General features: G+C 46.1%; 1 protein-coding gene across 1 annotated transcript in view; it reads right to left on the reverse strand.

The window, feature by feature from the left end:
- LOC310822241 (zinc finger matrin-type protein 4) overlaps positions 1-10000 on the reverse strand; it is a gene marked incomplete at both ends in the record, with an annotated part of 23499 nt that overhangs the window by 3564 nt on the left and 9935 nt on the right. The window contains 2 exons of the mRNA XM_083694589.1: positions 5283-5543; positions 9401-9578. Of these exons, the coding sequence (XP_083550715.1) occupies positions 5283-5543; positions 9401-9578 (439 nt within the window). The remainder of the gene's footprint in view (positions 1-5282; positions 5544-9400; positions 9579-10000) is intronic.

A 10000-nucleotide genomic window follows, 5' to 3' on the forward strand; every position in this document is an offset into this window, starting at 1 on the left:
AATGTAAATGTAGTTGTCTTCTTGCACATCACCTTCTTGAGAGTCAGGTACTCACACACACACACACACACACACACACACACACACACACACACACACACACACACACACACACACACACACACACATACACAGACACACACACACACACACACACACACACACCTTAGCTGTACTGTCCTCCAGCAGTACGTTTTGCTGAACTTAGCTTGCCGTAGAGGGCTTGGCGAGGTAAGCGATGATCTGGCATGCCAGGAGGGAGAACAGTATTGGTTCACCAAGGATCCGTTGAAGGCATCTGATCCGAAAGGCCTCTAGGATTTGGATATCCGCCTGTATGGGGTTAGGGTTAGAGACGGTAGAGACGCATACTGCAGATCTTAAGGTTCCGGTTCTTACATATTCTTGAGGGGAGGTGTCAGAAGGCAGTGGAGGGTCTATTTATACGAGTATGGACCTCATTATCTACAGAGGGGGATGGTGAGAGAGGGGCACCAGGGTAAGTGAAGTGGTGCACTACTTGGAGGGGGACGCCGTTGATGTTGAGGTATGTGGAGGTGGTATATGGAGGAGATTGCATTGAGGGCATGTTGCATGGATTCCAGAGTGTGAGCCTGGAGTGCGTAGTCGTCAGCATATTGTAGTTCAAACATCTGTTGGGGCTTGGAAGCGTCTAAGGTTGAAAGGTGTTCCATCTAAATGGTATTGTAGGTGTATTCCATCAGCTGTGCCAAGGTAGTTGTGTGACAACGGAGAGGAGGAGGATGCCAAGACGCATCCCTGCTTGACCCCAACCTCGACATTGAAGGGCTGTGATTGGAGACCTCATACCAGAATTCATGCATGGCATGCGTCCCGCTGTGGAACTGCTTTACGATCGATTTGGTGACACACCAAGTTAGGAGAGCTGCCAGAGCATCTCGCGGTCTGAAGCCATGTAAAGATCTTTATTTTGTTCCCAGCACATTTCCTGAATCTGTTTGGCCATGAAGATCATGTCAGTGTCTCTCACACACACACACACACACACACACACACACACACACACACACACACACACACACACACACACACACACACACACACACACACATATCCACACGTGCACACAAGCAGCCACCATTACACTCAAGGAAAATGACTTGCTACAGTAAAGATGCCATGGTATTGTGGTGCAGATTAATGTTGATGATGATGATCAAAAATTGTCTTGTAGACTCTGTCACTTTATATTTGTACTCTGTAGGAGTGTGTGTGTGTGTGTGTGTGGAGGTCTCTGTATGAGTGTGTGTGTGTGTGTGGAGGTCTCTGTAGGAGTGTGTGTGTGTGTGTGTGTGTGTGTGTGTGGAGGTCTCTGTAGGAGTGTGTGTGTGTGTGTGTGTGTGTGTGTGTGTGTGTGTGTGTGTGTGTGTGTGTGTGTGTGTGTGTGTGTGTGAGAGTGTAGGGGCCTGGTCTGTAGTGGATCAGTACTGTAGGTGTAGGTCAGGTACAGCAGTGTAGGAGGAGAATCACACCATCAGAGCCTGTCCCAGTAAACTCTCTTCTCTGACACAAAGAAGACATGAAGAAGGAGAGAGAGTGGTGTGTGTGTGTGTGTGTGTGTGTGTGTGTGTGTGTGTGTGTGTGTGCGTGCGTGCGTGTGTGTGCGTGCACGTGTGTGTGTGTGGTGTATGTGTGTGTATGTGCATGTGTGTGTGTGTGTGTGCATTCATGTTTGAGTGTGTGTGTGTGTGTGTGTGTGTGTGTGTGCATTCATGTTTGAGTGTGTGTGTGTGTGTGTTTGTTGAGGCAGAGGCAGAAGGAGGTAATTGTCAGAAAACAGAGATGGGATTGCTTGGCTAAACATCTATCATACCAGAGAGGCCTCAACTCTGCAAACTGTATCTGTTTAGTACACCTTTGTGTAGCTGTATGTGTGTGTGTGTGTGTGTGTGTGTGTGTGTGTGTGTGTGTGTGTGTGCGAATATCTCACCCACGCCGCATGGGAGGCTAATGAGGATGATGAATGAGGCATGACGAGAGATCGGAACCCCCGGTGGAGACAAACACACACACACACACACACACACACACACACACACACACACACACACACACACACACACACACACACACACACACACACACACACACACACACACACATACACACACACACAGTCAGAGGAGAGAGATATGGGGGAAATAACAGTACAAGAGAAAGGGGAAGGGGAATGAGAAAATACTCAAGGAGGGGGGAAAAGGGAGAACAAAGGGTAGAAGATAACGCTCTTCTGTCTCTCTGTGTCCCCAGCTGTCTTCTCTCTCTCTTTTTCTCTCCCTCTCCCTATTAGCCTCAGACGAGACTAAACAAACCTGTGACTTCACACCTAAAGTTGTGATAATAGCCAATCAGAGGTGTAGAATCATGCATGAGGAGGTGTCTCATTAGGAAGCATCTAATAGCAACAGCAAACTAGCAAACTCTACATTTTCAGCCCTTGTATGAAAAACTGTTTATAAATAAAGTTATTGTCATTATCATGAAGTGCACATGCCTCTTCTATGAGCTAATACTAAAACTATAACAGTATAAAAGTTAGTATAACAACAACCTTTTTGTTGTATTGTGACCTATTATCCAGCAATCCAAACAGTGCACTATGTGAGTAATGGGACAGTGAAGCATTTGTTCTTCTCTTGGCTCTAGACTCCAAAAGTGTAGATTTGAATTCAAACACTTACTATGAGGTTAAAGTATATATTCTCAGAGTGTATTTGATGGTATTTGTGTCCATATAGGTTTCACCATTTAGAAATGACAACACTTTTTATACAAATTCCCCCCCTCTATATTCCAAACTTTTGGAGTATAGAGCCAAATTATACAGAGCACTGTATATCCATAACCTAAAGCCACTCTATTGAGTCCTGATCCTGTGCAGTTGGACGTAGAGACAGATTCCTAAGAAACAGTCCAGGACTCACAGATCTGGGTCACACATATGCACATGACACCGCTGAAACCCCCTGAGCCAGAGTAGGAGGCAACGTGACTCACACGTTTTGGCTTTGGAGACGACCATTTCTGTCATGACACCTGGAGCACACAGAGCAGTGCATGACTGTTTCTGGCAATGAGTGTGTCAAATTAAATCAAAATCAAATCAAAGTTTATTTATCATACGCACAGGATACAGCTGTAAACAGTACAATTAAATGCTTATTACAAGCTACCTCTCTACAGTGAAGTGAAATACAAGGATATGTGTGTTTGTGTGTGTGTGTGTGTGCATGTACGTGTGTGTGTGTGTGTGTGTGCGTGTGTATGTGTCTGTGTGTGTGTGCGTGTGAGTGACTGTGTCTCACGCTCACATTCACATGTGAAAATATGCAGTGTTGAAACCAGGATAGGCGGAAGCATTTCAACTGATATTGTCGCATCATTCTGTATCTAAGTTCATCTTAGTATATGTTACGGGAACCCTATGCTTGAGTGTACTGATAATTGTGATTTAATTGTACCCTCCCTGTATGCAACAGGGGAGGCTGGTGGAGGAAGAAAATAAACCATTCCTAATTCCATTCCCTGCATTACAGTTGGCCTGTCCCCAATGTCTACCTTCATCAGCCTCCTCTGGTATGCTACTGCACCTCACCTTCTGGTCCTGCCCTCTGGCTACAGTACAGTGTGTGACAGAATGTAGTGCCATACAGGGTTAGGGTTGGGGTTAGGGTTGGGGTTAGAGTTAGGGTTGGGGTTGGGGTTAGGGTTGGGGTTGGGGTTAGGGTTGGGGTTAGGATTTAGGGTTGGGATTGGGATTGGGATTGGCGTTAGGGTTGGGGTTTGGGTTAGGGTTGAGGTTAGGGTTGGGGTTGGGGTTATGGTTGGGGTTGCCCTGTACTGTAACTGGATGGTTGCTGGTTCAGGCCCCGCCGGCTCTTCCTCAATCACTGAATTATTATTCATCATATTACTTATTATAATGAAGCTGTTTTATTACTGTAAACTAAGACACAATCAAGCTGTTTTATTACTGTGAACTAAGACACAATCAAGCTGTTTTATTACTGTAAACTAAGACACAATCAAGCTGTTTTATTACTGTGAACTAAGACACAATTAAACTGTTTTATTACTGTAAACTAATGATTATGACATGTTTGTGATATTAGTGTTTACTGAGTGGCACCAGGTGCACAAAACACTTCACCTGGGTAACTCATCCACATATTCACCATATATGTATGTGGGTGGTTGCTTGCGTGAGTGCTTGTGTGTGCGTGTGTGTGTGTGTGTGTATGTGTTCATTAAAGTCCACTTGTTTACCATGGAAACTGCTATAAAGAGGGCTCTCTGCCAAATGAATAAATAATATCAAGTTATATAATGTGAATTTCAGAATCAATAGGACTCATTTGCTATCTGCTTTTAATTTATTTTCTTTTTATTCTTTTATGTTCTCCCTAATTGTCTTCTTAACAGTTCTGAATGTTGCATATGTCAGTCTGTCTATTAATTCTTAATTCAATTTTCAAAGATGAAGTGTTGAATAAAAGAACAACTCTATTGTTGGTGATATCATCCAATATTATACAACAACATCTCAGTGATGCATCACAGCATCTAAGTGATTTTGGGTAGATTCAGTCCTGTTTTTTGGAGCATGCTAACAGGGGTCCTACCACTCCCATTGTTGTACACGCAACAATGGTAATGCTAAGTTGTGGTTATAAAAACTAAATAATTAAGTGCATTACTCATTTGATTGAACCAACACTAAGGTTTCATTACCACTGTGAAGTGCACACACAAAAAACATCCATCTTTTAAACTTTAAACATAATCTGCGTTCACTCCCCTTAAAGGGCACAAAGTGAGGCTTTACACACCACCAAACCAAACCATACTATGCTGGCTCACATATTGTCTTTTCAGATTGTCCTTTCATTACAGTTACAGCAACTATAGTGGATGCATAACCAGGCTCAGCACAGTACAGCCCAGTTGGGCTTCACTGAGTTTAGTCAATAGTGTGTAGAACCCTTTTGTGTTTGACTTGTGTGACTGACCTGTAGTCTCTGTGTTTGACTTGTGTGACTGACCTGTAGTCTCGGTGTTTGACTTGTGTGACTGACCTGTAGTCTCTGTGTTTGACTTGTGTGACTGACCTGTAGTCTCGGTGTTTGACTTGTGTGACTGACCTGTAGTCTCTGTGTTTGACTTGTGTGACTGACCTGTAGTCTCTGTGTTTGACTTGTGTGACTGACCTGTAGTCTCTGTGTTTGACTTGTGTGACTGACCTGTAGTCTCGGTGGCGTCCAGACTCCCAGCCAGCTGCTCCAGTAGTCTTGTCCTGGCTGCATTCCTGCGGTGCTTCTTGCCCTCGTAGTGCTGCTGGGCCATCATAGGGTTGTTGAACCAGGCTCCACACAGACAGCAGTACTTCCCTGCTTCACCTCCACTACCCACCATCGTCACTGGGGGTGCTAGGGAGGACAGCCAGGGCAGGGGAGGTGGAGGAGGTGGAGGCTCTGTGGGTTGGGGGGTGGACGGAGACGAATCTAGGGAGGGAAAGAAGGAGGGAGAGGGGAGAGAGAGGGAGGAAGGGGAGAGGTTGAAGAAAAGTAAGGGAGAGGGAAAAGGGTGACAGGGATAAGAGGGGAGGAGGGGAGAGACAGAGCACATTAAAATCAGCTCAGATTAAACCCACACTGGCTTTAATAGCCCAAAACATTATTTATGTTAATGGCCTTCTTGAGTCCATTTGAAATTACAGTATATGTATATTAAAGAACTCACAATGGAGTCACACACACACACACACACACACACACACACACACACACACACACACACACACACACACACACACACACACACACACACACAGACACACACACACACACACACATTCAACAGGGCGTAAGGACTGGACAGACCATCTCACTGGAGACTAAAGTAAAGAGCGATAGATCCATAGAACTCAGATGAGGGTCAAAGGCACTCCAGAGACCTACTCTCAGACTGTGAGGCTCCTCTCCTCTTCTCCATTGTTCTTTCATTTCTACACTCTCCTCCCCTCCCCACCCCTTCTCACCCCTCTCATCCTGTCATCTCTTCTCTCCTCTCCTCTCCTCTCCTCTCCTCTCCTCTCCTCTCCTCTCCTCTCCTCTCCTCTCCTCTCCTCTCCTCCCTTCCCATGTCCTCACTCCTCTCCTCCCCTCCCCTGTCAACTCTCCCCTCTTCTTCTCCTCTGTCTTTGGGAATAAAGATATTAGAACAGAAGTGGAAAGGTTCCAGGTCACCTGCTCCTCATGACATGGCACTGGTTACCATGGAGACTGCCCATTAATAGCCAACAGGCACAAACATGACAATGGGACAGTGTGTGTGTGTGTGTGTGTGTGTGTGTGTGTGTGTGTGTGTGTGTGTGTGTGTGTGTGTGTGTGTGTGTGTGTGTGTGGAGGGTGGTGTAATGCATGTGTATGTATGTATCTGTGTTTGGTGAAAGTGTGTTTTTCTGTGAGGAGATGGTGGTGTTACTGTAGGTCCATAGCCACATCTTGCAAAAAAGGTCTGATGCCAGATGGCATGTCCAAATGTGCAGTTCTGTCATGTAAATGTGCTTCTGTCTCTAGTGTTATACTGTACTGACATTGAACACAGTACACACACAGAATATCACATGCTGCCCCTTCCAATCACAACTTTATACTTTACAAGGTGTGTGTGTGTGTGTGTGTGTATGTGTGTGTGTGTGTGTGTGTGTGTGTGTGTGTGTGTGTGTGTGTGTGTGTGTGTGTGTGTGTGTGTGTGTGTGTGTGTGTGTGTGTGTGTGTGTGTGTGTGTGTGTGTGTGTGTGTGTGTGTGTGTGTGTGTGTATGTGTGTGTGTGTGTGTGTGTGTGTGTGTTTCTAATGCAGTGAACTGGTTAGTTAGTCATAACTTCACAACATGAGGCCATGAGGCCCATGAACATGCTATGAACATTCACATAGTTATCCATGGCTGGGTCTTTGCTCCTCTCTCCATCCACACCCACATATTATTCTCTCTCTCTCTCTCTCTCTCTCTCTCTCTCTCAAACACAAACACACACTTTTGCACAGCACACTCTCTCTCTCTGTACCATAACACACAAACAAACTCTCTCTCTCTCTCTTAGATCCTTCGATCTCTGTGGGAGTCTCCTCAACTGCAGTTCTCTTTTCCTCTGGGGGACATGTCTCTATCACTCTCGCTACCATTCCTCCGTCCTCTTTCCCTCTGACTCTCTCTCTGTTGTGCCATAGGAGTCCTCTACTGTAAAAGCTCTGTACTGTAGACACCACAGTAGTTCGCCTCATCTGAACAATGCTGGGTCTATGTGTGTGTGTGTGTGTGTGTGTGTGTGTGTGTGTGTGTGTGTGTGTGTGTGTGTGTTTGTGTGTGTGTCTGTGTGTGTGGAGGGGGACTGATAAGTGTGTGTGTGTGTGTGTGTGTGTGTGTGTGTGTGTGTGTGTGTGTGTGTGTGTGTGTGTGTGTGTGTGTCTGTGTGTGTGTGTGTGTGTGTGTGTGTTTGTGTGTGTGTCTGTGTGTGTGGAGGGGGACTGATAAGTGTGTGTGTGTGTGTGTGTGTGTGTGTGTGTGTCTGTGTGTGTGTGTGTGTGTGTGTGTGTGTGTGTGTGTGTGTGTGTGTGTGTGTGTGTGTGTGTGTGTGTGTGTGTGTGTGAGGATTGAGGCTCCTCTGCTCTGACAGCTCTGTGGAACAGTGCGTGCTGAGCAGCAACAGGGAGAGAGATTTTTTCTCTACCTTGTTTTTTGTCTGTTCTCTGTGATCTGTGCACAGCTGAGCAGAAGTAAGTGTTTTTCATCAAGAGAGGTAGAGAGAGAGAGTGTGTGTGTTTGTGTGTGAGAGAGAGATGGTGATGGTGTGTGGGGGGAGATGGGGAGAGAGGGAGGGAGGGAGGCAGGTATACATTCACATCTCTGTACATCACAAGGGCATTTCCTTCTTATATGGCCCAGGCTGTGTGTGTGTGTGGGGGGGGGGGGGGGCACACTCGAAGAGAGCGTGTGTGTGTGTGTGTGTGTGTGTGTGTGTGTGTGTGTGTGTGTCTGTGTCAGGCTGTCAGCCTGTGTGTGTAGGTGTGGGTGTGTGTATGTGTGAGAGAGAGAGAGTGTCTGTGTGTGTGTGTCAGTCTGGCTGTGTGCGTGTGTGTCCATGTGCATGTTCATGTGTGTGTGTGTGTGTGTGTGTGTGTGTGTGCGTGTGTCTAGCTGTCAGCCTGGCTGTGTGTCTAAGGGAACAGCGCCCGTCTCTGAGTGATCATGAAGGTTACGTTTGACTCTAATCTCTCCTGAAACCCTTTCCCTTCCTCCAAGGTCTCTCTTCCTCATTTTCTTCCTCACTTTCTGTCCTTCCTCCAGGTCCCTCTGTCACAAAACCATGGGAACTTCCAGGGAACTGCACAACAGAACTGACACTTGCAGAAGTAGAACAAAGTTTGTTAAAGTCATCCAAGTCCTCCAGAGAAGTTAAAATGTAATGATCTCTTACATTTTACATTTTTCAGTTCAAGTAAATGTTTAAATTAAATCTTAAAAACTTCTCAGAGAGAACCTCTACGACTGACACTCTCCAAACATTTTGTAAAAAATAATCTTTACAGTAGTTTGCTTTACACAAAGCCATCTGTATTGAGCTCTCTGGATTTTCAGATTTGATTACTCTTAATTGAAAATCTGTGTGTGTCTGTGTGTGTGCGTGTGTGTGCGTGTTTGTGTGTGTGTGTGTGTGTGTGTGTGTGTGTGTGTGTGTGTGTGTGTGTGTGTGTGAGCCTGTATTTCTACACTCCGTTAATTACTTTGCTCTTTAGTGGGGATTAGGTGTGTGTGTTAGCTGTCAAATGGAATCCAATAGAATTATTGATCAGTTTGGGGTTGAGGGCTGGTTTGCAGCAGTTCTGTGGAAGGACCAAATTAACTGCTGTTTGCTTCTCACTTTGAGGCCTGGGTCTTTTGTTTTTTCAGGCCCCTGGGTAGCCACCAATGTCATTCAAGGCCAAAGCTTGTGTGTGTGCAGGTGTGTGCACACAATCACAAATGCACACAATCACACACATGGACACACTGTACACACAGAAGCATGCAAGCACACACCTGCCATGCCAGTAATGATCAGGCATGGTCTTATCAGTCCCCCCCCACACACACAGACACACAGACACACAGACACACACACACATACACACACATAGACACACACGCATGCACGCACGCACGCACGCACGCACACACACACTTATCAGTCCCCCCACACACACACAGACGCACGCACACGCACGCACGCACGCGCGCACGCACACATGCTCCCTGTAGTGTGTGTGTCTGTGTATTTTGTGTGTGCGTGTGTGTGTGTGTGTAGGCCTGTCTGTTACCTGTAGGTGTAGGGCTGGGTGTAGCTGTAGGTAAGCTAGTTGGTTCTCCCAGTACCAGTCGGACTCTCTTGGCATGGGTTTTACCCTGGTAGTGGGACTGGGCCACAATGGCAGACGTGAAGAACATGTTACACAGAGTACAACACTTGTTCCTGTCCACCTCTGTTTCTGCACTGTCCTGCAGGAGGAGAGGGGAGAGGGATGCAGATGAGAGGAGAGAGAAAGGTGAACATACAGTATTAAGTAGTTAAACAAGTTGAGTCAGGATATTACACAGAATACACTTGCACTGACTGCTACTGCACAGATACACGCACACGCACGCACACACACACACACACACACACACACACACACACACACACACACACAGACACACACAGATACACCGCGACACGCACACACACACACACATCAAATATTAATCTTTCATCCTGGAGTTTAGTGTTTAGGATCTGACTGTACACCACTGTTTCATTATTGATGGGCAACACAACTTGCTCCGCGTGGAAGGGTAAAACAAACACACACACTTATAGGCTGAGACAGAGGGAACTACAGTACGCACTCTGTCTATCTCTCTGTCTCACTCTTCTTCCC

This window comes from Argentina silus (genome assembly GCF_951799395.1).
Source record: "Argentina silus genome assembly, chromosome: X".
NCBI classification, from domain to species: Eukaryota; Metazoa; Chordata; class Actinopteri; order Argentiniformes; family Argentinidae; genus Argentina; species Argentina silus.